We start from the raw sequence: 24971 nt of genomic DNA on the forward strand, positions 1-24971 counted from the left end.
GGACGGGACTAGAGGCATGATCCAGCCCCAGAATGGGGGACAATGCATACAAGGCGTCGGGAGATCCTCTGATAACCCTCTTTGAGTTCGCCTATGGATTGCCGTGGGCCTTCTTCTTCGCTGTTTCAAAGACACGGGACGTTGGCTAGAATTACTATCGTCTGAAGAAGGCGATCATTCGAATCTAGTGTGCGGATCAGCCGGCCGCACGGTCGCTCCCGCTCCAGCTTTCAATGATGTGACAGTCTAGATACCCTCTGTACAGGGAGATTGGATCATTGCTAACTTAATTAAGGGGTTCCTCGTACATCGGGCCCATTACTACTCCGGAATCGGCAGCGATACCAGAAAAGGGGGGGGGGGGGGGCACTTCAGGCTACCCGGCGATCAGAATTAGCTCCCGCCTCGGCGTCGATCGGCTGGCTCCCTCTCTGTCTCCGAGGGAATACAATACCACCTTGTACTGTACTCTGCACGATACAATCCTCATGATGAATTGGAACCTGTTCCAAGCAACTGAGATGTCAGAGCTAGTGCGGAGAGAATGACAACACAATAGTGCCCTCTCATGCAACTCCCAACTTCTGAAGGATTCCTCGTTGTGGACCAGAAGGAAGGGGAGGTGGTGATCGACGACTAGAGGAAAAACTGCATGACCTTATGGCGATCAATGGGCCGTCTCAAGCTTAATTCCAATCCTGCAATGACTCTGCAGAGCGCTGACAACTGTGAGGCTAAAGCTGTCCAGGCCGTCCTAAGAAGTCCTATTTGGTGCTTCAGCCAACTGAAGGCTTACCCGCTCGTGTCGGTGCAAGCCACCTACCATGGTATAGCTGGACCCTGTTTAAATCTGCTAGCCTCGTATGGATTGAGTAGTAAGCATGCTGGAACAGCGAGTCAATGGCTTTGTTGGGGTTGATACAATGTTGATTGCCGTGGATCCTGTCGACAAGGCTGTTCCATCGCAGCTTGACCTTGGTCACTGACTGCGAGATCGATCTGGAGCTCAATTCGGTGTTAATGCCTCCTAGCTTAGATTTCGAACCCTGTTCCATGCACCGTAGAGGCAATAAGGTGTATCGTCCTCAGCGGCCTCTCATAAAACTGCTACAAGAGCATGCGTACCCTCAGCAAACAGCGGGGTAGCTACTAGGCAACCATGAACCTATCGGTTTACTTCAGAAAGATGACGATAATGAATCGACAAAGATACAATACCCCTCTTGAATTGTTTTCCCTGCGAGCGACGTGTGACGTTGGGGCTACACAGGCTGACTTAGCTTCCCACCCAACAACTTCCACCTACAAGCCTATGATCTACTCAATAGTAAATCTGCAGCATACCATGACATCAACAGACTTGGTGCACCAATGAACCACGATTCTCCAGCTGCCAAAATCATCCGAGTCACCATTGAAAACTGCCGAATGTCTGTAGAGACGCTCAACCATCCGACCGACGGGCGGGGTAACTCCGACCGCTAAGCCCGACAACACCAGCCCTAATCCGCAACAGCCTAGCATTGCAACCAACTTTCCCCTCCCTAATCACTGATTAGCGCCCATTAATGCAGCTTGGCTTGGGGGTCACATCACAGCTCGGGCGCGCGGTGGAGCAAACCTGAAGACGAACTCCGCAAGCAAATTTCAGATGGCCAGGTATAAAGCCTAGGATCGTCCAGCATGAAGCACTATCATTCTCATTCGCATCATCAACACTTCCCCCTACACCTCCCATTGCATTGCTCCATCGTCCACTCAACAAGATGAACCCCGTCAACACCAAGCCCTACCAGCTCCCCGCCGATGCAACCTGGTTCAGTATGCCTCCCCACCCCCAAAATCCAAACACCACCCACTGACACGCACAGTAACCGGCTGCTCCAGCGGTATCGGCCGCGCGCTGGCCACGCACGTCGCTGCTCAACGCGGCCACCGCCTCATTGCGACCGCCCGCAACCCTGCCAGCCTCTCCTACCTGCCCGACGACAACCCCTCGATCCTCAAGCTCGCACTGGACGTGACCTCCCCCGAGGCGGTGGACGCCGCCTTCGAGGCCGCGGCAGCCCACTTCGGGGACAGCTACTACATCGACGTGCTGGTCAACAACGCAGGCTACCCGCTGTCCGGAGACAGCGAGGCCGTGACCGAGGCGGAGATGCACGACGAGTTCGAGACCAACTTCTTCGGGACGGTGCGCGTCGCCCTGAAGGCTGTGGCGGTGATGCGGCAGTCGCCCACGCGCCGCGGTGGGCTCATCTTCAACGTCTCCTCCGTGGCGGGCGTGTGCGCCTTCCCGGGACATGCCTTCTACCACGCCAGCAAGTTTGCAGTCGAGGGGTGGACCGAGTCGGTGGCACGGGAGATGCACCCTGATTGGAACAGTATGTTTCTCTTACCCGGGTCTCTGGAATGATAAGGGAAAGTGGGTGTGCTGACCGTAGGAAGTCAACTTCTGCATCGTCGAGCCCGGCGCCGTCAAGACCAACTTCGAGACGACCAGCAAGAAGCACATCAAGCCGCACGAGGCCTACGCCGCGCCCGATCTGCCAGCCAGGCAGCTCGAGGTGTTTGTGAAGAAGGGGCTCGAGGCGGGCGTCGGGGTGCAGCCCGAGCAGGTGGCGCAGGTGTTGTATCAGGTGGCGGCCCGCGGCGAGAAGGTGCCGCTGTGGTTGCCGCTGAGCGGGACGGCCATCATGCTCATCACGGCCAAGCTGAACGGCAGACTGCAGGAGCTGGAGAGTAACAAGGAGTTGAGTGCGATCGACAAGGACCAGGCCCAGTTCAAGCTTAACTAGAGTGTCTGGTTTGCCTGTTGTCCTCGGGGTCTATGTTGACATTCACTTATTTGGAGTGATGAAGCGATGTAGAAGACTGGATACAAATCGATGGTTCTTTATCTCAATACGCATTTTGACAGTGTTTCGCCGCTCGAATGAAAGGAATTTCAAGATATCCAATTAGTTTACGGTGTGCTTTAAGGATACTAGAATTATCGACTTAGGCGGAGAGCCTAGCTTCTACATAGAATAGAGTACTAGGTACGGGGCATTTATACTTTCGCCACATCCCTCTCATATTTACAGACGGCATGCTGAGCTAGCTATTCAGCGTAAATGGTGAGATTAGATCTGGAAATTGAACCGCCCCTATTGAAAGACATTTAGGAACATTTGAAGAGGTTGAAGGCTAATATTTTCTCGATGTACCTAGACACTCGATTACATTGCCCAGTGAATATCCAGACATCCAACAAACCGATCCAGATCCGGGTCAACGCCAGTCTGAGGCAGGAGCCACGCCGCAACGGGACCGACCGGGTCGAGGCCGAGAATAACTCGGCGTAAGCGGGGATTTTGCCCCGGGAGTCAAGAGCGGTGAGAGCTTTTGACCACGATGGCCGAGCAGCACCACGTGACTATCTCTGCATAGCTTAGTCAGTGACCCTTGATCTGCGGTATAATTTCTTCATGTCCGCCATTCACAGGGCAGCAACGTCATTCTTCACCCCATACCACCTCAACAGCACTGCTCAGGCGCATGAGAAGCTGCATGCTCGGGACTCATCTCATACAGCTCGGGCCAGACGCAAGAGCGACCACAAAACATGGCGCTTATTGCACCAAGCCCTTCTCTGCCCCGCGCACCTGGCCAGACAGCTCGAGCACTATGACGCATGCATGACTGAATGATGTGGTAGTCGGGGCCTGCCATATAAAACCGGGTTTCCACACTCGACTTTTCCTGGCGAGATTGTCAAACCACCTTCCTCGGGAGAACGTAGATATCTCTCTCACACGTACCCTGAAAATCGAATCATGTCGTCGCAAATGGGCAAAGATGGCACCTTCCAGCCCCCGCAGGCAAAACAGGCTCAGAGCAAGCCGGGGTACGTTTCCACGTTTGCAAGCAATGGAGCACAGCAGGGGCTAACACTTCGGATAGTCTGGAGAAGGAGATGGCGCCATCCAGCGAGTCCACCAAGCTGGAAGGCAGCGAGGGCTTCGTCGAATACACCGGCTCCAACAAGCTCAAGGACAAGAAGGTCCTGATCACGGGCGGAGAGTGAGTCTTCCCGCCGGGGTAACTGTGCCATACTGACCATCTGATCCAGCTCCGGAATTGGTCGGTCGGTCGCTGCATTGATGGCCCGCGAAGGGGCCGACATCACCATCGTATACCTGCCCGAGGAACAGGAAGATGCAGAACACACAAAGAAACTGGTCGAGAAGGAAGGGCGCAGTTGTCTCCTGGTCCCGGGCGACTTGCGGAAGAATGAAACGTGCAAGAAGGCTGTGGAGGAACATGTGAGCAAGTATGCTGACATCAGTCTTGTCTTCCTCAGACTACGGGACTAACACAGCTGACCTGCCCTTGTAGGTTCAAGCACATCAACGTTCTCGTGAACAACGCATCGAAGCAGTACATGTGCAAGGATCTGGCTGAGATTGATCTCGACAAAGTCGAGGACACCTTCCGCACCAACATCTTGCAGATGATTGCCATCACCAAATATGCACTCCCGCATATGTCCAAGGGAGATTCGTTAGTTTCCCATCGCAACTGCGCGATTCTGGCAGGCTAACCCATCCTCCGCAGGATTATCAACAACACATCCGTCACCACCTTCCGCGGCTCCGGCACGATGGTCGATTACGCATCAACCAAGGGAGCGATCGTGGGCTTTACCCGGTCGCTGGCCCTGCAACTCATGCCCAAGGGCATTCGGGTCAACGCGGTCGCGTACGTTTTGCCCCTACTATTTCACAGATGTCATCCGTCCTCTGACTAATAGTGGCGACAGACCCGGCTCCGTATACACCCCCATCCAGATTGACACAAGAGATGCCGAGTCCATGGAGGGCTGGGCGTCCGGCAAGCCGCTGGGCCGCCCGGGACAGCCCTCCGAGGTGGCGACGAGCTTTGTATTCTTGGCTAGCAAGGATGCGTCTTTCTATTGTAAGTGACTCTGGTTCCTTGTTCTATGAAGGTTCGGGGCTGTTACTAATTTCCTTGCAGCGGGACAAGTTCTGCATTGCTACCCTCTGGGAGAGTAGCGGCAGACATAACTGGATGAATTGAGATGTGTGTTTCGATGAAATGAGAATAATCAATACGGAATAATGATTTCATACATAAGGTAGCACCGTGAATTATAAATCTATACCATAGGGAACTATAAAATTTTATCTTTCCTAGCAGACTCCGTGAATCAGGCGAAACTTTGTCCACCAGCCCGTTCTGTTATATATTGCTCGGACCGATCAAGCTGAGCCCCCAGCGCTTTCTGCAGGGGCTTAATACAGCAGCCAATCATCTCAAAGTCAACTTTATACTGACCTAAGAATTTGTGAATGCTATGTATGTACACAAATTATCTTCTCGTATTGCCAATGTCTACAACCTCTTTTCTACTGTGCTTAGCAGGCTACCCGATGGCAATCATATCTGATCCTGCTGCCGGTGAAAAGACAAGCATGTCTGACGCATCACTTCCTTTTCCCGCCAGGCTCGGGCAGAGTGAGTCGTGATGTTAAGTCGGGAGTTCTGCAGCGGGCGCTTGTCCCGAAATCGGAACCCTGTGTGGCGTGCCATGTGCCAGGTACTGCGTGGGGCAGGTTGCAGTGCTTGTCAGCCTCAGTGTTTCAGGATGTTAGTTCTGCGGTTGGTGTTCTTCACCTGGTGAGAAGAAATATCACCAAACCGGCAGAGATTGTGTGCCCAATTATTGCGGCTGTTCTCGATATAAAAAGGCACAGTAAGGGGCGTCTGATGTAGGGTTCTCCCCGAACCGGTGACATTGGCACAGCGACAGCGAATAGGGAGAACCTGCCTCCGGACCAAGTGCCAATTTACGTGATTCTTCGACCTGTAGAGCCCATTCGTGTCCTGGTGGGGATTGACTATGCAGAATCGGGCAGGACCCCTGGCATGAGTCTTCTGCAGGCATCTCCTTTCTCCTTTCCGACACAACGCGGATACCACTTGCTCAGCGCCAGTCCACTCATCTCGATCGATGCTTGTCTAGTGATTGACCCAGGGGATGCAGTGGGGCCAGGCTCGTATGCACGGGCCAGACGAATATCTGAGGCCCTGCATCGATTAGTCACCCGACCATCTTGAGCTATACAACTCGCCATGGCTGCGTCGATTCAAGCTCCGGGCAGGTTATCATCCGGTGCGGCCAGGAGCCCGTTGGCGCTCAGGGGGCTTCATCTCGAGGATATTGACAGGCGGGTGGTAATTTCAACACGAAGTCTTAGATTGTGGGTGTCTCACTGCAGCCCAACGGGGGAGCAGGAGGCCTGAACTAAGTGGGGCCCGCAGACTAATCACGAATTATGAATGTGACTAAACTCATACAGCTAACTATGCACAAATTTCAGAACAATCCAACGGGATCCAACGGGGGAGCTGAAGGGGTCAACGCAGTGGGGCAGGCATATACTAATCATGATCGTACCTTACTAGAACCAGACCGGACTCTCTGACTAGGCACAAATTCAGACTAAAGCCCGGTTCAGCCTCGAACTGGCTTGTCGACATTGATTGGCGCTCTTCCAGTCCAATCCGCACGGCTCCACGCTAGTCCGCACGCGATCTCAGGGCTAATGAAGAAAACACCATCTGAAGAACCCTCACGGTCATTAACCGAGATTGCAATGTCGCATTGCTCCAATCTCTGGGATGGATGAGCTGACCACCATGGCGATTCTGCGTTCCGTGAGAACTTCAGCTTGCCTGCAAAGGGAAACTGGTCGTATCGTCCTTCAGCTGAGATGGACCCTGGATGGACCCTAGATGGACCCTCCACGAGCCCTCAACGAACAGTACCGGTAGGGCTGCGAGTATATAATCTGCATCCTCAACCCCATGAGTTTAGATGGGAGTCAGGGTCATTCACTGTCATTCTTTTACCCCCAGTCCTTCGTTCATCATGGCCAAGCTCAGCTGGCTTCTGACCTCTAGTCTTTCTTTTGCCTGTCTTTCCACAGCACTTCCTGCTGGCTCTCTTTTGAAATCGCAACCTCAGTCTTTTATCTCTCCTACTAACTACAGTTCTTTCGATGTCGACCAGTGGATTCCTTCAGCGGACTATGTTCCGGTCAAGGCAGGCGTTCCTTTTCTGATTCAGAACAAGACCGCGCAGCCCTGGAACCCAGTCTCCCCTCACTCGCACGGGGGCAACCTCACTTATCCCCACCAGAAGCGAGCCAGCTGCGGCGGTCCCACCCCGGACAGCCCCAGCACCTTCTGGTATGAGAGCATCACTCATAACGGCGAATCCTCCTTCCTCGACTCCTCCTACAAGGCCAACTACAAGGTCTTCCGCAACGTCGTCACCGACTATGGCGCCGACAACACCGGTGCCACCGATGCCTCTACCGCCATTCAGAATGCCATCAAAGGTACGTTTCCTGTGATGCAACGACTTATGCAACGTACTGATCTTCAGATAGCCGGAGCCTCCAACGGCCCTGACCGCAGCAGCGGCTCCATGGGCACCACCGGCCAGCCGGCCGTGGTATACCTGCCCGCCGGCACGTACCGACTCGACAGCCCCCTGCAGCTCTACGTTGGCACCGTCTTTGTGGGAGACGCTCTGAATCCGCCCACCCTCAAGGCCAGCGCCAACTTCCCTACCGACCACATTATCTACGGAAAGGATCCCAAGTTGGGCGGAACCATTAACTTCTACATCGCGTTCAAGAACGTGATTATCGACTCGACCAGTGTTTCCACCTCGACTGCCATCACCTTGCTGGATTGGACCGTCTCGCAGGCGACCCAGCTGACCAATGTGGTCTTCAACATGCCCGACAACTCGAACCACGTGGGTGTGACGAGTCAGTATGATTCGAACAGTAACATCATCCTGGTGCGTCCCACCACCGATCTAACCCTAATGCCCCCAAGGCTGACCATCCTCTGCGCAGAATGACCTGACCTTCTACGGCGGTGCCATCGCCATGGAGCTGAGCGGCCAGCAGTGGATCCTCAAGGGCATCAACATCAACGGCGCCAACGTCGGTATCAAGGCCGGTGCCTTCGAGCTCGTCTGCCAGGACTGCACGCTTCAGAACGGCGCCACCGGTATCGACGCCAGCAGCATCTCCGGCTCCCTGACGGTGATCGACTCCACGGCCAACTACCTGGGCAACATGATCATCTCCTCCAACGCCGGCGGCAGCGCGCAGAACTCTATCATCCTCGACAACGTCGCCTGCACCAACAGCGGCAGCACCGTCTCGCTCAACGGCAACGCCGTCCTGACCGGCTCCGTTACCAACACTTGGGTCCACGGCAACCTGTACTCCGGCGGTGCAACCACCCCGGCCTACGAGCAGGGGCTGAGCGTGACCACCGCGCGCGCCGACGTCCTCCTCGACTCCAACGGCAAGTACTTCACCATGGCCCCGCCCACCTACTCCCAGTACTCGGCCAGCCAGTTCATCAACATCAAGAGCGTCTCCGGACTCCCCGTGTACGGCGACGGCGCCACGGACGACACCGCCAACATCAACGCCATCCTGGCCCAGTACGCCGGCTGCAAGATCATCTACTTCCCCGCCGGGACCTACATCGTCACCGACACCATCCTGATCCCCTCGGGCTCCATCATCATCGGCGACGCCTACGCCTCCGCCATCAGCGCCACCGGCGGCAACTTCTACAACCCCGATGCCCCCACGACCATGGTCCAGGTCGGTAACTCCGGCGACGTGGGCACCGCCCAGATTTCGGATATGCTCTTCACCGTCGCGGACGTGCTGCAGGGCTGCAAGCTGGTCGAGGTCAACATCGCCGGCTCGACGCCGGGAGCCGTGGGACTGTGGAACTCGCACTTCCGCATCGGTGGCGCCGCCGGCAGCAAGGTCCAGACCAACTGCTACGGCAACCCGGACATCTGCAAGGCCGCATGGGGCCTGATCCACCTAACGGCGACCTCCTCGGCCTACATCGAGAACATGTGGGGCTGGACGGCCGACCACAACCTGGATGGCAACCTGGAATCGACCACCGTCTCGACCGGCCGCGGCATGCTCGTCGAGGCCACCAAGGGCACCTGGCTCGTCGGTACCGCCATGGAGCACAACACCCTGTACCAGTACAACTTCGAGTACGCCTCCAACGTCCTCAGCAGCTTCCAGCAGAGCGAGACCCCGTACTGGCAGGGCTGGGGCGCCCCCAGCTCCGGCATCGCCCCCGCCCCCTGGACCGACAACCTCATCGCCAGCGATCCCACCTTCAGCGAATGCGACGCCGATGACGTCGGCTGCCGCATGGCCTTCTTCGAGCGCATCCGCGGATCGAGCAATTTGTTCCTGTACGGCGGCGGTGTCTGGGTCTTCTTCAACCACGGCGGCAGCTGCACGGGCGACTGCCAGGCGAATGCGATTCGCATTCTGTCCAGCGAGGGCAGCGTCTATCTGTACGGCACGAACGTCAAGGCCATCACCAATATCGTGAAGGAGAACAAGGTCGACGCGGCGCTGGAGAGTGATAACAAGGGTGGTTGGGGTGGTGTCGTGGCGGCCTATCTTCACAGTGCGGATGGCGCGACCTCCTCGGGTGGTAGCAGCAGCAGTGGTAGTAGCGGCAGCAGCGGCAGCAGCGGCGGCAGCAGCAGCAATGGACCTGCGGTGACCGGCAATGGGCTCAACTGGTATAGTTCGTCGTTGACCGACGGCGCCACAGCCTACGAGGACCCCGAGTACTACTACTGCTTTGGCGGAGCCGCGGCCAACTTCCCCCCGTTCGCGAACTGGATGGGCTTCACCGAGATGTTCGACCTGAACCAGCAGACCTCGATGGCATTGGTCGAAGACGGTCCCATCCAGGGTGATATCTGGAACGCTATTGTGCAGGTCTCGGCTGATGCAAAGGTTGATCCGAGATTGGTTCTGGCTGTTGTTATGCAGGAGGTAAGTTGTCTCTCAGGGCTTCCATTTGCAGCGTGATTACTAACCGAGTTTCCTCACAATTAGTCCAGCGGCAACGTCTACGTCGGCTGCACCAACAACGGGGTCGAGAACTGCGGCCTGATGCAGGCCTACGCCGGCTCCACCTCTTTCGACGCCAGCGACCCGCAGGGCAGCATCACTCAGATGATTGTCGACGGCACGCAGGGCACCGCCGCCGGCGGAGGTCTCGTCCAGTGGTTCAACGACGACAATGTCGGTGCCAACACAGGCGGAAACCCGTACAATGTGCTGCGTGGCTACAACTCGGGCAGCATCAACTTCAACGATCTGGATGATCCCCAGGATGCTACCGGGTCGTACGTCAGTGATATCGCCAATCGCTTGCAGGTGAGCTTTCTTCCGTGGTAATTTAGGACTGTTTGAGCTATGGCTAATGTTTCTTGTAGGGGTGGAACGGAAATGATGGACACGGATACCGGGCTGCTTGTGGATGGTGATAGCGCGGCTGGATAATGACCACGGTTTAGTCCCGTACCCTTGCAACGTCTGAGCGTCGACGGCTTGTTCTCTGGAATGATCCGCGGAGCAAGAGCGACTCTCTAGGATACGTCCAGACCCGCAAGAGAGAGGCAACTACTTGCGGGTTGGTAAATAAAACAAATATAAAAAGCTATATATTACCTTGTTCAGTATTGGAACCTCGACCTGTTCTGCAATAGCATCCAGGCCGACAAGCTCATTTGTAATCAGTCATCAGCCAAAGCATGCGTATTCGCTGTCCACCGGAGCTGAACACAACGGCTATGCCTTTCGTAGACCAATCACTGTTGACAGTGTTGTGCTCCTGGTTAGTCTGGATGTAGGGATTGCAATCTCATCGGTCTAGGCCTATCATAGACCCCGCCGTCGAGGTAGCGTAGAACCATGCGCATTAAGCCTGCAGAGCCCGGCGAGGAAGGGTGAACCTCGCAGGACCAGAGCAGGATTGCCAGTGCTCATGCCAGGCTAGAGTTCGCCTTCAAGCAAGCCCGGATTCCGCCGACCTTTGCCTCTCCACTGACCAGGTATCGGAGCAAGCGCTGCAGGCGCTGTGTGAGTCCTATCAGTCTTGCTTGCGAGAGATATCGTAGCCGTGCGAGAAGGTCGTTGCATTGGTACAGCATAGATCGGAAAACATCGCTCTCAAGGGGGAGGGGCCAATCGTGGTCTTGATCGCGGTCAAAACCAGCAACGTCCACCTGCTCAATCAAAAGCCGCAGGCAGAAAGAGTTCTATGCGGGCAGAGATTAGTATTGAGTTTCTTCGTGTGTAGACCGGAGAGTGGCTGGTATCCTTACTCTCTTCTTCGGCGGGGGAAACTGTGCTAGGAATGAGGCTAGCGACGTCAGCGATCTGCGCGGCAACAGTGACTGACATGGTGCGGAGGAGAGTGATGAGGGCAACGAAGAAAGAGCAGAGCAAGGATGGAAAGCATATTCTCAAGGAGCTTGGACGTGGACGTGGATGGCAGCGAGCATGAGGCGAGGCGAGGCGCGACGCCAGTCTGGGCTGTTGCTGGAGTATGGAAGTGGAGTTGGAGTGCAAGTGCCCAGTGCAGTGTAGATCGCGGGCGCCTTGCTACGGAGTACCGCCGGGGGTGGAAAAACCTCCCGGAGTGAGGGGCGACGGTACCATGTGACTCTTATCACGTGATTCTACGTGATCTCCAGTCACGGGTCCACGGCTAGGCTAGCCTGGCGGAAATTCCCGTCCACCCAAAATGACCGATCCACCCGCCGAATATCGGCCCTCCCAGCCTAGGATCAACTCTCTGGAGAGTTAGAGAACTTGAATACAATATCGATATACAAGCCAAACATCCAGGATGCTTGACACCATTCTCAACAGAGGCGGACTGCCACAACCATAAGACCGTCAACTAAGTTAAGTAGTCAGTCCCTGGTTTGGTGGCATCAGAACCCGCAAACCAGCCCCACAATACCAACCCCTTATTATTCGAAGCGCACCAAAAACACCTTGCAATTTATTCGGAGCCTCGTGACCCACTATATGAACGGTTTTCGTGGTACGTACCCTGTCAACGTAGAGGATATGGAAAGAAAGGGAAAGGGTATAGTCAAATACCACCAGGTAGACAGAATAGAACCATTGGAGGATCACTCAAGAGGTACTAAAGAACACCATCATCCCTCGGCCATGAGACGGAGGGCAGTAAGGCTCGAGAAAACAGGTCTGAGCACCGGTCAACCCTCTAACCGTCATGTTCCACCACGCAGTATTGTCCTAACCGCACCTAGAGCTCCCAACTATCGATGGGTCCTTGCCACGTGGGGCTGGGGAAAGGAATTCTGGGCGCCACGGCTAGCCTCCAGCTCGCCCAACGCATGGGACTGAAAGGCAGGTCGATATCGTTTGGTCTCAGAGGAAGGCAGTTGAGCCAACCGACGAAGTAACTTGAGGTGAGATCAGTATCTAAAGCAAGCAATCGAGAAAAGGAAGGTCACCCACAGTCTCCGGCCAGTTCCGTCCCAAACAAGGTTCTGGGTCGCTCCTATATAGGTTATATACCCGCACGAATAGAGAGCCCTGCAACGATATCAGCACCCAAAGCACCGAGACGAAAAGAGGGGAAGCTTGCTCATACGGAAGCTTGTCTCTGAATTCAGCTCGGATCAGATCTCGCTCTTCCCGAGACAAGTTCCACAAGGTCTGCGAGCCGAGGTCATCGCCCAAGCGGATTCCTGGCACAATGCTCCAGACGATGATGTATATGAACCCCCCCCGGGACACGGTCCCCGTGTCCTTGCTGCTCCGTCTTACTGTCGAGGAGGGTTGGAGTGCAATCCGGGCATGGGTGAAGGGACGAAAACCGCTGAAAGGCCTTCACCTCGGTGGGAACCTGCGGCTTGGCCTGCCTGGCGATTTCCTCCGCAGTGTTGAACTCCGATCCTAGGATGGGGATCTGCTTGTACACGCGCATAAAGGCATCTTCTTGAGGGCCCTGTTGGACCTTCCGCACACGGAACCTGGCACAGATATACGGGCGAATGTCGAAGGTCTCTGCATCCTCGCGGTCAAATGGGAAGACGTGTTCGTTGACGTTGGACACAATCCTCCACCTGGACCGGTCCAGGTGGATGTGTGTGCCCACTCCGTGCGCCGCCGTACCGAAGGAGGTTATACTTGCCATCGAACGACAGGATGTGATCCGAGCGTACGACACAAGGATCCGGGCTACCAGTGACGATCGAGGATTGACAGTGAGAGATCGAATGAGAGGAAATTTTTGCATTTACCCACAACAGAAGAGAATGAACCTGCGGGCGGAAAGAGGAGAGGAAGGATGGAGTGACGACGGAGAGAGGGGGGGGGGGGAGAAAAAAGCCACACGGAAGAAAGATCCGTGGATCGAGTCACTATTTTGACCACTTCACAATGATGCAGTGGATCAAGGTCTCGACAAGAGATATAGTATACTAGGGCCTTGGTCTCATAACAGTAAGAATAGGTGAATCATGGAGTGTAGCCAACTCATTTATATAGCCAACTTGCTTCTTATTATCTCGGTGATGATACATTCAATCTTCTATCTTCTCGTCAACTGGGTATACAAAAGTCACCACAACAGATTCCGTGCTACCCGCAAATATAACTATCACCACTCTGGCATGTTGGATGTCCGAGTCCCAATCAACTATCATGTTAAACTGCAGCTGAGAAACGCAGAACCGCCCTCTCACCCTTCTACCCCTCTCCCCCATACCATAACTACCCACAAATACCAGCCCTCAAAACAGCACCCTCACCCCCCGGTTCAGATATTATCAAGCTTAACCCTCGACAACCTTGACCTGCAAGATATACGGATCCTGGGTGTTGAAATTGATTGTGTGCACGCCGCGGGTGAAGACCGTGAGGTAATACTCGTCCGTCGTTTCATAAAACACGTAGGTGCTGCCGAACGACCCTTGCACCTCGGCCACGTTGATGTCCAGCTGGTACGTGTAGAAGATCCCGTCCGCTTTGGTGAACCGATACTTGTCGATGCCAGTCTCGCGCGCGAACACCGTGTCGGTCGCCACCCAGGTGCCGGCCACCGGCCAGCCGGCGTTGTAGGTGCCGGATTTCGCGGCGCTGATGAGTTGGAGGAGGCTGAGGAAGAGGAGGAGGAGGATGTTCATTTTGGTGTTCGGTATTTTGGTATTTTGGTTTTTCAGGGGTTATTCTCAGGTTTGATTGGTTGTTTCGTTGCAGTGGCAGTGAGGGAGGAGATGATAGTAGTAGTAGATGCTGTTGTTAAGGAGTACAGTTGGGAATGGACTGTGAGGGGATTTATATTCTTCTTCAACACGGTTGTCGGGCCATTCGGCGGGCAGGCTCGATGTCACTATTGTGTGATGTATACCCCAGCTGTATTCAGCTTTCAGCTCCCAGCACATCACTGCTGCTCTGGGAGGGCCACACAGCTGATGCATGCTTCATCACATCGCCGGGTCAATGCGGGCAATGCCGATCGCGTGAACGCCGCTCCGAATGATGCGGTGCTCGGCCGATCAGCGGGGCGATCCTCAACGCGTGCGCGTTATTGGTCGAGGCTGATGTTGCATTGCAGCTCCGCTGTATGCAATGCAGATTGATAGATTGTTTCCCGAGACATCCCCATCAACGTCACATCATTGCGATTTGGAAGATAGAAGGAGCACTGCCAGGAAGCTGAAAGAAAAGGGGGGTCCTGGGGGTTTTCCCCCGAAGTTGCTTATTCCGGTTTTCTGGTGTAGATCAGATGGGGGCCATGCATGTTAGCCCGGATGAGCACGAGTGGCTTTTAGTGCTGCGACGTACAGAATCGCTGGAGGAACCAGATGAAGGAGGAATGCCCCGTGGTTTGTGGCGGATCAGATCGAGCCTGCTGGGCGGAGGGGAAGAGAGGGGTCTGGCCTCATCGCTACCCAGTAGTTTTCCTTTCCAAGCTCCTGGATTGACTCACTTACTTAGGCTGAATAAGTCAAAATTGCTTGCACTCCACATTCGCCGAATCTCTCCTACGGAGGATGACGTAAAGACCGAAAAGTGATGCAGCGGAGGTCGTCTCCAGAGCTTATGCCTCATACGCTCTAGTAGTCATAGTCTGGATCGGCATCGATTCATTAGTGGGGTGATGAGAGCTGAAAGAAAGAGGCCGAGGAGCAACCTGTCGGCGAATAATAACTATCAAACTCCACAAGCAGTGATCCACCATGGTGGTGTCTACTGCATTGGGCTTTTCCTTTAATAACAAGGCCCATATGATCGCCACTCAGCCTTTCGACCTTCGTGTTCCACCACACAGTATTATTCCTACCGAGCATCCCTAGAATCTCCAATCACGAGTAGATTCTTGCCACGATGGGCCAGCGAAGGGTATGTGGGGTGCCCGAGCAAAGCCCCAGCCTGCCCAGAGGATCGGGCTCCAAGGCTTGCTGCGTTCATCGGAAGTCAATCGGATGCAGTTGAACCAACCAACAAAGTAACTAGTTAGAATCAGTAATCTCTATCAAACCAGAAGCCGGGGAGTAAGGGGTTCACAAACAGTTTGCGTGCAGATGCATCCCAAACGAGGTTTTCAGCCGTCCCTGTCGCGGGTTCATACCCAGTAGAACGGAGAGCCCTGACGTAATTAGGAAACAGAACTAGAGCATCGAAAGTAATGCAGACGGCAGGTGTAAAGAAGCCACAGCAAAACTTACGGGAGGGTACGCTGAAAGGCATCGCGAATGAGGTCTTGCTCTGCACGGGCAAGGCTCCAGAACACTTTTGCACTGCAGGCGTCTCCAAGGCGGATTCCTGGAACGATGTTCCAGACAATGGTGTGAATATAGCCACCCGGAACACGGTCCGCATTTCCTTGCTGTTCCTGCTTACTATCAAGCAGGCTTGGAGTGCAAGTTAACATTCTGTCTCGAAGATTGCTGGAAGGCAGCCACTTCTAGGGGGATATGCTGTCTGGCCTGCCGAGCACGTTCCCCAGCGCTCTGCGACTCTGTTCCCACAATGAAGATTTGTTTATAGACCCGCATCAAAGCCTGCTGAGTAGGCTGAGTATCGTCACGGTGATGCCTTTTTACTAGGAAGCGAGCGCAAGCATATGGACGAGCATCGAAGTTAGCTGCGTCCTCAGGTTCCATGGGGGCGCCGTGCTCGTTAATATGGGATAAGATAGTCCATTCGGCAGTGTTCAAGCGGAGTCGCGCACCCGCTGCATATTCAGCTTCAGCATCAGCAAAGTAGACTGGCTGCGTCATGGTGACAACGAAGTAGTGGCAGTGATCTGTGGAATGGGGATGGCAAACACGTCTGGTAATTCGAGGTAGTTCGGACCACCGGTGAGACGCAAGCAGAGGCCGGATCTGTAAGACTGATTGAAGGGTGAGATGATGATGAGAAGGGGGAAGCTGTAAAGGAGGAGGCAATTATAATGGTTATGAAGGCGGGGGAGAAAGAGGGAGAAGGAGGAAAGGTTTACCACACGGAAGAGAAATCCGTGGGATCAGCTGGCCTATTTGCTGGCAATGTTCGTGATTAGACTCTTTTGGGTAGTAGGAGGGAAGAATAAAACAATGGACAATGCATCAAGATAAGGCGTGTATAATTCACCCCCACAACCTATAATCTATAGTGAATCATGTGATAGAAATGACCACCCCCTGCGACTCTACTCCTAATGCGACCGCTGGTCCCCATTCAATGAGACCTCGTAATCTTGTCCCCGGCTGCCACTTTTCGACGAGGGCTCCAGCTGCGTCAACGGCAATTCGCTCTCGGTATCGCGCATGCGCTGGAACGCCCGCGCCGATGCCCCGGACTGCGCCCCAGTCTGGGACGAGTACGCCGCCTTGGCCGACGAGAAGACACCGGGAAAGGCGGCCTTGAAAACCGGGCGCATCATGGGGACGCAGGCGTTGAGGATGGCGAGAGCAGGTTCAGCGACACTCCAGAAGGCCGCCCAGATCATGCTATAAGAAAGGTCGGCAAAGTCGACGGTTGTGAGGACGCGGATGCGGATGATGGTGATGGCGGAAATGCTGGCATTTCTGTCAATCCTCCGGTCTTTGATGAAGGTTTGAGGGGCAGGGCGGGCGACTCACAATAATCCCATTCCGAATATACCATACAATGCCAGCTTTGTGGCCGTCGAGGTCTGCAGCTTCCAGATGTGATGCACAGGCAGGGCCATGATGACCAGATCGGTGACGAGATTGAAAGCGCCAATCGTCGAGAATGCCACGTTCATGCTCGCGCAGTGACCGGGGAGCGTCGAGTTCCAGTTCTTCTCAAAGGGCTGGCAGATCAGGAAAATTTGGAGCATGCTGCCCACCCAGTAGGCCGCTGCACAGCCCATGCACACCCGCGCGGCGATGCGGAACCCGCGCGTGACGAAGATGCGAAGGTAGAAGAAGAGATAGGAGAATTTGGCGAGGACCATGCAGTTGTAGTAGATGATTTGGTAGACGATAAGCATCTGTGCTCGTCAGTGACCGTTGCCATTGCCCGAAACCGGATGTAGAACCCACTTTGAAGATGAGAATGGCGTTCTCGGCGGGAATGGCGGTGATGTGGTGGCGCATTCCCACGCGTGCATAGTGGTAGTGCATCGCTAGCATACCATAAGTGTTGAGCTAATCAGGACCCCAGCTGTCAGTTCGCATGTCCATCATAGATTTCTCGAGGCCCTCGTACCATCGACCCGACGATACAGACATCGTCCCACCAGATCTTGCTGCGTCGGATTCGCCGCGAGACGAAGCGCAGCACGATCGCCAATGTGCTCACGGCCACCAGCACCGTGTTGGCGATGAGCTGGTCGCGCACTATGGCATATTCGAAGACATTGTAGAACTGCATGGCCATGCGAACACCTGGGTGCCATGCATGATGGGAGACTTGCAAGACAGAAGGAAATTCAATCCCATCGCGACCAGGAGTCGTGCGGCAATTCGGTACTTGAAGAGAATCCGCGAAACGCACGTGCAAAAATAACCCAACAATGGGGGGGCCAGACACCGATGATCATTGCGTTTTGCATCGCTTCTTGTCACAACAAGCGAAATCCACGGACATCCACCGAGGACGGTTCGGTCCTGCGAGTCAGCCAAGTGGAGCCCAGCATTGGCGGATTGTCGCATGGCACAACGGTTTTTGGCAGAGATTGGCGTGGCTAATCATGGCTAGAGATGGCTAGACATGTCAAGGGGCAGAGCCAAAACCACCGGCGCTGTCAACCATGTGGATCGTCCGCTTGTCCCGCAGCCAATCCCAACCCTAACAACCAAAGCCGTTGCCCAGCGTTGCCCAGCTCCACCACGCCATGTCAATCTCAATTCCAATTCTGTCTGCAGCCCGTGACAGCGCCCCATTTTTCTTGATCCTGCACCTGCCTGCACTTGCCTGCTCGGGCTTTGTTCGCCCCTTAGTCTCGGCGACTTAGCAGTTATTTCATGCCGCTCCCCCTGCAGCGGTTCCTCTCCCTCGGGCTTTCCTTCCAAACGAACCGCAAGCTGATTGCTCGACAATAATGACTGCCGCTAAATCCTATGACTACGTGGTTGTCGGAGCGGGGACCAGCGGGCTGGTCCTCGCCTCCCGACTCACTGAGGACGCCGACGTCAACGTGCTCCTGATTGAGGCCGGAGCCAACCGCATGGGCGATCCGCGCATCGAAACCCCTGGCTTTTTGAGCACGTTGTATGGAAACCCTGACTTCGATTGGGATTATATGAGTGAGCCGCAGGTGCGTAGCGGTACATTGTCTCTGTTGCGTTTCTGTTTGTCAACATACTGACCATGTAGGCAGGTCCATGTGAATAACCGCCAGATCGCCCAGCCGCGCGGTCGGGTGGTAGGGGGCACGTCGGCCATGAACTTTTCGGTGGTGATGTACCCCTCAGAAAGCAACTTCGCGGCCTGGAAGTCGTTGGGCAACGAGGGCTGGGGCCCCGAGGACATGGCGCCCTATCTCCGCAAGTTCCACACCTACACGCCTCCGTCAGAGGCGACGTCGACCTTGCTATCGCTGGAGCGCTACATGAGCCCGGAGAACCAGGGTACCAGCGGACCGGTTCCCATCACCCTACCGGATGTCTATGGGCCGTTCAACCAGGCCTGGGACGAGGCCTTTGCCCGGCTGGGCTGGCGCACAGATGCGGATCCCATCGCCGGTCGCAAGATTGGCGCTTTCACCGCACCGTTGACGGTTGATGGGAAGACTGGTCAGCGCGGATATGCGGCAGCGTACTACTCGCCAGAGGTAGCGCAGCGGCCGAATTTGGACTTATTGACTGACACGATGGTGGAACGGGTTTTGCTAACTGAGGTGGAAGGGGAAGTAGTCGCGACCGGTGTGCAAGTTAGAGCCAAGGACGGTGAGCGTCAGGATATTCGTGCTGCACGAGAAGTCATTCTTTGTGCGGGAAGCTTGAATACCCCCCAACTGCTGGAGTTGTCCGGCATCGGCCAGCGCGAGTTGCTGGAGAAGCACGACATTCCAGTCATTCTCGACCGCCCCGGCGTGGGAGAGAATCTGCAGGATCACTGTTTGGCAAGTATCAACTTTGAAGTAGCAGACGACCAAGTGTCCGGCGATATCATGCGAGACCCGAACGTAGTGCAGTCCTTGATTCAGCTCTACGAGCAAACGCGCGGGGGGCCTTTGTCCGGCATGCCCATTAGTATGGCATATCTGCCTCTGGTTGACCACGATGGCCAGCTGTCCCGCGAAAAGGTCCACGAGTTGCTCGACCAGCATCTCAGCCAGCAGGCGGCGGATCTCCCACCCGCGCTGCAGAAACAGTTCGCACTGCAGCGGGAGCTGCTCCAGGCAGGTCACAATGCCTCCTCGCAGTACATGCTCATGCCAATCCAGACGCATATGCTCCCCGGCGCCACGACGCTCGCTGACGTCCTGGCCAAGTCGCTGCCGGGCAACTATCTCACTGTGATGGTTCTGCACAACCACCCCTTTTCGCGCGGCTCGGTGCACATCCGCTCAGGGAATGTGGAGGACAAGCCCGTCTTTGATCCGAACTACCTCTCTCACCCGCTGGATCTCGAAATCTTGGCGCGACACGTCCAGTTCCTGGATCAAATCGTCGCGACGGAGCCGCTTGCGAGCATGCTGAAGCCCCAGTCTCGGATTCCCCAGGGGGTCGTCGATTATAGCGACCTCGAGAAGACCAAAGAGGTGGTCAAGGAGCGCCTGTACACCTGCTTCCATCCGGCGGGCACCTGCGCCATGATGCCGGCGGAACTGGGAGGTGTGGTTGACTCGCAGCTCAAAGTCCACGGAACGCGAAACCTGCGCGTGGTCGATGCCAGTATCTTTCCCTTAGAACCGGCTGGGAATATCCAGGCCACCGTTTATGCGGTGGCTGAACGCGCGGCCGACTTGATCCGGGCGCACTGAATACTGAAAACAATGTACATATTATAAGACTTAATCCGCCAAGGGAACGAGACCCATAGATGAATTGGTTGTATGATGTCCGTGAATGGAAAATGAGCTGTCTTGGCTACGGAGCTTCGGACGCGGCCCGTTGCGACCGGGCAGTAGGTTTATTGCGAACATCCATGAGAATCCTTCGACGCCCTCATTCCTACTTCTGCCTAGTCGCTGGCTTGGTGCCTTGTAGTCTCCACTGCACACAGGCACACAACTGGTAGAGGGTGGACAGGATGGGTGTGGCGACACCTCTCCTCTGTGCCTCGCGAATTACCTCGCCCATGATCACTTCGTGCTCCAAGAAGTTGCCCTAGCAATCAATGAGCCGATGTCTACTTCACTTGCAGGCTCGATAACTCACCTTTGCCATATCCTTCTGCATGCTAGGGTAGATCTTCCTCTCCGGGGGATTCTTCGCGAGTGTTGTCGCGATGGTTTCTTGAGGGAGGTCAATGCCGGCTGCGTGTGCGACCGTGAGAACCTCGGTCATAGCAGGAATGAGCAAAGTGTCCAGTGCGTTGCCGGCAATCTGAAGATCACCGGTGCTCAGCCCCGTCAGCGCAGAGATGGGATTGAAGGCTGCGTTGTAGACCAGCTTGCGCCACCGCTCTCGCTGCACGTTCGGTTCGTGATAGCAGTTAGTCTTTCCTCCAGCGCTGTATATTTCCACGAAGTGAATCGCCGCATTTGTTTGGGCATCGACTGGGTCAGGGGGACCACAGAAGGCACCGATTTGCAGGTTGTCATGGTCGATTTGTTCGATCACGCCCGGGGCGATTTCGTGCGCGTCGTTGCGGCTGATGCCTGAGAGGATGACGTTGGCCGGAAAGCGTTCAGCGAACGGCTTCTCAATGTTCAGCCCGTTCTGAATAAGGACGATGACGGTCTGCGCGGGAGTCACTGCCGGAGCGATGATGTCGCAGATGGAAGGGCCGATATCGGGGATGTTCTTGGTGGTGCAGACGATGTAATCATAAGGCGCCACGTCGCCGGCACCAGTCACGGGCACCGCATTGACAACTGAGTCTAGGATTAGTATCGTATCGCCGTCGAATAACACAAGTTGGTAATCTATATACCAGAGGTTGGATGCCAGTTGCGAATGTGGCCATGATCACAGGAAAGGATCTCGAATCCCCGATCGGTGACGGTCTGGAAATTGGACCGAAGAACGGCGGTGACTTCGGCTTGGCCACCGCATTCCAGATTGAGGGCAGCAAGAGTGCCAATGCCTCCACTGCCCAACAGGAGTACGCGAGACTTTGCCATGGTGATGGTGGCACACGAAGGTTCTTTATGAAGGTTCATCAAGATCGGCTGCGGAGAGTGAGGGGAAACCGAGAGGTCACGTGGCGGGAGCGGGGGATGATCGGAGACTCGGAGAGTTGGAGAGTTGGAGAGTTGAAGAATGGCTTACCTTGGCTTGAAGGCCGAGGAGCGATGCAGGATGCGCAGATCCCGACTAGAAAACAGACCCGCAGAAAATGTCCAGTCGCGGATCCCAGAAACTTTCAATATCCCAGTCCAGCAAGGTATTGAAATTGTGGACCGCATCGAGCAAGTCTGGCACGCCGCTCGCGCCCGCAGGTGCATTCGCCGTCTCGCTCGGCGCAACTGACTCCCTCGATGTACCACAGCTAGGATCAATGATCTCATCCAGAATTCGGGTGAACTTGGCCTTGACTTGTTTGCAGAACTCGAAGTTCCCACTCCCCGGTCGGGCGACCCAACTGAGACACGAGACATACACCGTCAATTCCCGAATCAGCTCTGCCCGCGAGAAGCCCGGAACAGCCGTCAGTGGGGAGGTCGACGAGCGGTGCAGCATTTCAGTGCAGAGAAGCTGGACACTCGGAAGGCCGTATTGAAGGAACTGTTTTTTTGGTTAGTGTTCAGTCGCATCTTGTTGGATCAGTAGAATCATACAAGATGGGTGAAGTCGTTCCGAATCTCTCGGAGTCGCTCGCGTTCGTCGTTGATCACGAGAATGGTGCTTAGAATGTCCTTCGCCACGATGAAAACATTCGTGGACCGGTCGCCGGAGATGAGTCGATGTAACAAGAAGATCGAATGCAGATAATCTAGATTCAGCGTAAGGAGGACCAGAAGTTGATGGCTGTGCATCAATGTGGGGGTATGCCACATGTCGACCGAGTACTTCATATGGCTTGGACAGGTATCCCACATGACCGCTAGCCTCTGGAGCACATCTCTAAACGATAATCAGTCGTCTGTCTGAACCCCAAGTGCCTCATCGGACATACTCAGCTTGCCTGACCAGATTGGCGCCGGTCACCCCCAGATGCAGCTCCAACACTTCCTCGCGGATCTTGGCAAGGAGAAGACGTAACCGTATGGTTGTGGCGGGTCGATGCTTTCTATCTACATTCCACCCGTGCTCGTCGATCGATCGAAGGCTTGACTCGTGCTCGTCGGGGTCGGGGTCCTCATCAAGATCCAACGGAGGTTCCAATATGCAATAGTGTCGATTCATCAGTGGCGGGCGACCGAGAGCCGTCGCGATGGTTTTGTCCATGGTGTACACCACTGCGAGACATGCCCTACGCCACTGATGGACGAAGACTGGCGCTTGCTCTAGCGGGACGTCGTTTCGATGCATGCCGGTCGCATATATACAGGAGCATAACTCTCCCAGCGACGAATATAACCTGCGACCTGTGTCCGTATTAGCCGCATGTTGTCGGTGTCATGCCGAGTCTGTGAACTGACTGGAATCGCCAAACCGGCTGACAGCAAGAAGCATCTGGTAGTATTTTAGAGATACGAGTAATTCGTTGACGAGCGGCAGGGCGTCGGTCAGAAGCGACAGATGCTCGGTGATCTCTAGGACCTGAGACAGAATCTCACTCTTCCCGCGCTGCTGTGCGTCGATCAGTGTCACAGTGTGCTCGGGAATATGGATCAACGCCAGACTCGCGAGCGTGATGACAGCGCCTATCAGCTCCCACCGAAGATTGACTCCAGTAATAGCCTGGCACAGATCCGCCGCCCTCATCTTATGGGAGGTGGTGAGAGGTTTATAGGTGTTCTCGAAGATCCGAACCACCATGCGCAGACGGGCGGCATCCTCGCCCATGGAGTTCTGATCACAGATCTCCCAGAGGTGGCTCAGCGCCGGCAGCATAACTGTCCGCGGGATGATGGGCATACGACTCAGCCCATAGATGTGCTCAGTCAGACACTTGAGGAGGCGGGACTCTCGACCGAAGAAGTCCAGGATCCGCAACCCCAGCTCAAGTTGTCTCGGTTCGATGGTGTACTTGCCCAACTCCGAAGGCGAATCGGAGGCGCCTTGACTCTCCCTCAGGAGATATCGGTAGCTGGTGGGACCCAGAAAGCCGGTACTCTCCATCGAGGGGGTGTTGACGACGACTGGCTGGGCGGGCAAGGCATCACGACTGGTGGCCTCAGGCGACGAGTTCGCAGTGGCTCTGTGGCTGGACGTTTAGCTTCAGCTATCAGAGAAAAGGATAGAAGTCACTACTCACAGTGGAACGGAGGCAGAGTTCCGCGACCTCGCTTGGATGGGATCGGAACCACGGTGAAAGGGGCGAAATGTTTTGGTCATTGGGGCGACCAGGTACACACAGGCAAGGTTCTTGGCGCTGCATCGGCCGCATTTGGGCCACACGTGGTCGCATCGTGTCTTGAGTTTGCGACATGGCTCGCAGGCTTGTCTTCGACCGTTCCGCCGTAGGGACTGAGGCGAAGGGGAGTCCATGTACGTGAAGGAGCTGGTCTGGACGACAAGATGAAAGGTTGTTGGTGTTAGTTAAGTTAGCAGTGACGGTTTAGTCAGATGGAAGGAATTCGGCCCCGGATCGGATTTACGGCATCGGGTGCAGTAAGTCCGGATCACGTGCTCACGTCCCTCCTTCCACCTCATTCACCACATGGGCATGCTATCTGAAGCATTCGAATTGTATAGATGAAGTATCAAGGTATTGAAAGTATGCGGGACAGCCAGTGAGTACCCCACAGTGCAAATAGATGAGTACTAGATATTTTGGTCTGATGTCAACTAGCAAATGATCAACTAAAGGGAAAACATATAATCTCGCCATATACTCCGGATGTGAGTAAGACTAGTGGGCATTGATACGGTAACGTTTTTCAACACTCGACTGTTGGCCAGCCCCAGAGACATCATGGATATCTCTGAGCAGCTCTCTCAATCACGAGTCCAGCTGTCCAGAAAAGGAACCTGAAGTTTTGTCCAGTAATATTGAGCGGCGAGCACCACCACGTGGATGCCTGAGGCTGAAGCAGCAAGGCTGACAGGCTAGCCCGATGGGGACGAGCATGTTTACAGGTGCCTAAAGATCCTCATGCCACTTTCATCTCAGACGCGAACAGGTCTAGACGGAATTTACGGATTAGTCTGAATACGAGCTCGAAAGACCCTGATGACTTGGCTTGAACCAAGATCCCCATCCGCCAAGGGTCTTGGGAACTAGCCCCAAGCTATTGACCTTACCACTCTACAGCCTGCGTACGTCGCCAATGTCAACACAATCTAACAGAGTCTCGAGTCTCTAGAAGATCACTTG

At 55.0% G+C, this 24971-nt stretch overlaps 11 protein-coding genes across 11 annotated transcripts; 5 read left to right on the plus strand and 6 right to left on the minus strand.

Moving 5' to 3' along the window:
- Nucleotides 1-1766: 1766 nt before the first annotated feature.
- Nucleotides 1767-3048, plus strand: BO72DRAFT_485601 (SDR family oxidoreductase; the record flags this gene model as incomplete). The annotated part of the gene is made up of 3 exons (XM_040947898.1): nt 1767-1821; nt 1872-2384; nt 2449-3048. 3 exons carry the CDS (start codon nt 1767-1769, stop codon nt 2796-2798), a joined length of 918 nt encoding a protein of 305 aa, XP_040802106.1. The 3' UTR covers nt 2799-3048.
- Nucleotides 3049-3818: 770 nt separating this feature from the next.
- Nucleotides 3819-5057, plus strand: BO72DRAFT_495631 (oxidoreductase, short-chain dehydrogenase/reductase family; the record flags this gene model as incomplete). Its single annotated transcript, XM_040948565.1, has 7 exons — nt 3819-3889; nt 3946-4065; nt 4115-4315; nt 4381-4545; nt 4600-4743; nt 4805-4959; nt 5020-5057. The coding sequence occupies 7 exons, from the start codon at nt 3819-3821 to the stop codon at nt 5055-5057; spliced, it is 894 nt and encodes a 297-aa protein (XP_040802107.1).
- Nucleotides 5058-5298: 241 nt separating this feature from the next.
- Nucleotides 5299-5570, plus strand: BO72DRAFT_84363 (uncharacterized protein). Its single transcript, XM_040950770.1, has one exon. The coding sequence runs from the start codon at nt 5355-5357 to the stop codon at nt 5529-5531; it is 177 nt and encodes a 58-aa protein (XP_040802108.1). The 5' UTR covers nt 5299-5354; the 3' UTR covers nt 5532-5570.
- Nucleotides 5571-6937: 1367 nt separating this feature from the next.
- Nucleotides 6938-10423, plus strand: exg9 (putative exo-beta-1,3-glucanase; the record flags this gene model as incomplete). Its single annotated transcript, XM_040946880.1, has 6 exons — nt 6938-7058; nt 7116-7409; nt 7461-7879; nt 7938-9926; nt 9990-10313; nt 10373-10423. The coding sequence occupies 6 exons, from the start codon at nt 6938-6940 to the stop codon at nt 10421-10423; spliced, it is 3198 nt and encodes a 1065-aa protein (XP_040802109.1).
- A 1921-nt stretch (nt 10424-12344) lies between these two features.
- On the minus strand, nt 12345-13269 carry BO72DRAFT_485603 (uncharacterized protein; the record flags this gene model as incomplete). The annotated part of the gene is made up of 2 exons (XM_040947899.1): nt 12747-13269; nt 12345-12379 (listed from the first exon to the last, which is right to left on the minus strand). Exons 1-2 carry the CDS (start codon nt 13216-13218, stop codon nt 12345-12347), a joined length of 507 nt encoding a protein of 168 aa, XP_040802110.1. The 5' UTR covers nt 13219-13269.
- Nucleotides 13270-13450: 181 nt separating this feature from the next.
- On the minus strand, nt 13451-14309 carry BO72DRAFT_447513 (uncharacterized protein). The gene has a single exon (XM_040944559.1). It carries the CDS (start codon nt 14105-14107, stop codon nt 13757-13759), a length of 351 nt encoding a protein of 116 aa, XP_040802111.1. The 5' UTR covers nt 14108-14309; the 3' UTR covers nt 13451-13756.
- Nucleotides 14310-15446: 1137 nt separating this feature from the next.
- Nucleotides 15447-16207, minus strand: BO72DRAFT_495636 (uncharacterized protein; the record flags this gene model as incomplete). The annotated part of the gene is made up of 3 exons (XM_040948566.1): nt 15447-15573; nt 15653-15819; nt 15890-16207. The coding sequence occupies 3 exons, from the start codon at nt 16205-16207 to the stop codon at nt 15447-15449; spliced, it is 612 nt and encodes a 203-aa protein (XP_040802112.1).
- A 416-nt stretch (nt 16208-16623) lies between these two features.
- On the minus strand, nt 16624-17813 carry BO72DRAFT_495637 (uncharacterized protein; the record flags this gene model as incomplete). The annotated part of the gene is made up of 4 exons (XM_040948567.1): nt 16624-16987; nt 17051-17424; nt 17477-17581; nt 17643-17813. 4 exons carry the CDS (start codon nt 17811-17813, stop codon nt 16624-16626), a joined length of 1014 nt encoding a protein of 337 aa, XP_040802113.1.
- A 643-nt stretch (nt 17814-18456) lies between these two features.
- BO72DRAFT_447515 (GMC family oxidoreductase) lies at nt 18457-20409 on the plus strand. Its single transcript, XM_040944560.1, has 2 exons — nt 18457-18689; nt 18753-20409. The coding sequence occupies exons 1-2, from the start codon at nt 18478-18480 to the stop codon at nt 20362-20364; spliced, it is 1824 nt and encodes a 607-aa protein (XP_040802114.1). The 5' UTR covers nt 18457-18477; the 3' UTR covers nt 20365-20409.
- A 50-nt stretch (nt 20410-20459) lies between these two features.
- On the minus strand, nt 20460-21669 carry BO72DRAFT_507995 (ketopantoate reductase family protein; the record flags this gene model as incomplete). Its single annotated transcript, XM_040949286.1, has 3 exons — nt 20460-20710; nt 20762-21420; nt 21480-21669. The coding sequence occupies 3 exons, from the start codon at nt 21667-21669 to the stop codon at nt 20555-20557; spliced, it is 1005 nt and encodes a 334-aa protein (XP_040802115.1). The 3' UTR covers nt 20460-20554.
- A 193-nt stretch (nt 21670-21862) lies between these two features.
- Nucleotides 21863-23773, minus strand: BO72DRAFT_376269 (fungal specific transcription factor domain-containing protein; the record flags this gene model as incomplete). Its single annotated transcript, XM_040941207.1, has 4 exons — nt 21863-22273; nt 22327-22612; nt 22665-23076; nt 23131-23773. 4 exons carry the CDS (start codon nt 23771-23773, stop codon nt 21863-21865), a joined length of 1752 nt encoding a protein of 583 aa, XP_040802116.1.
- Nucleotides 23774-24971: the final 1198 nt, after the last annotated feature.

The sequence above is a fragment of the Aspergillus fijiensis genome (genome assembly GCF_003184825.1).
Source record: "Aspergillus fijiensis CBS 313.89 unplaced genomic scaffold BO72scaffold_19, whole genome shotgun sequence".
Lineage (NCBI taxonomy): Eukaryota > Fungi > Ascomycota > Eurotiomycetes > Eurotiales > Aspergillaceae > Aspergillus > Aspergillus fijiensis.

Excerpts from the sequence above, each read along its gene's own strand:
- BO72DRAFT_84363 (XM_040950770.1), top strand. The coding sequence starts at position 5,355 with ATGCTATGTATGTACACAAATTATCTTCTCGTATTGCCAATGTCTACA.
- BO72DRAFT_447513 (XM_040944559.1), bottom strand. The coding sequence starts at position 14,107 with ATGAACATCCTCCTCCTCCTCTTCCTCAGCCTCCTCCAACTCATCAGC.
- BO72DRAFT_447515 (XM_040944560.1), top strand. The coding sequence starts at position 18,478 with ATGACTGCCGCTAAATCCTATGACTACGTGGTTGTCGGAGCGGGGACC. Across the intron at positions 18,690-18,752 it reads TGGGATTATATGAGTGAGCC|GCAGGTCCATGTGAATAACC; the intron begins GCAGGTGCGTAG and ends CTGACCATGTAG.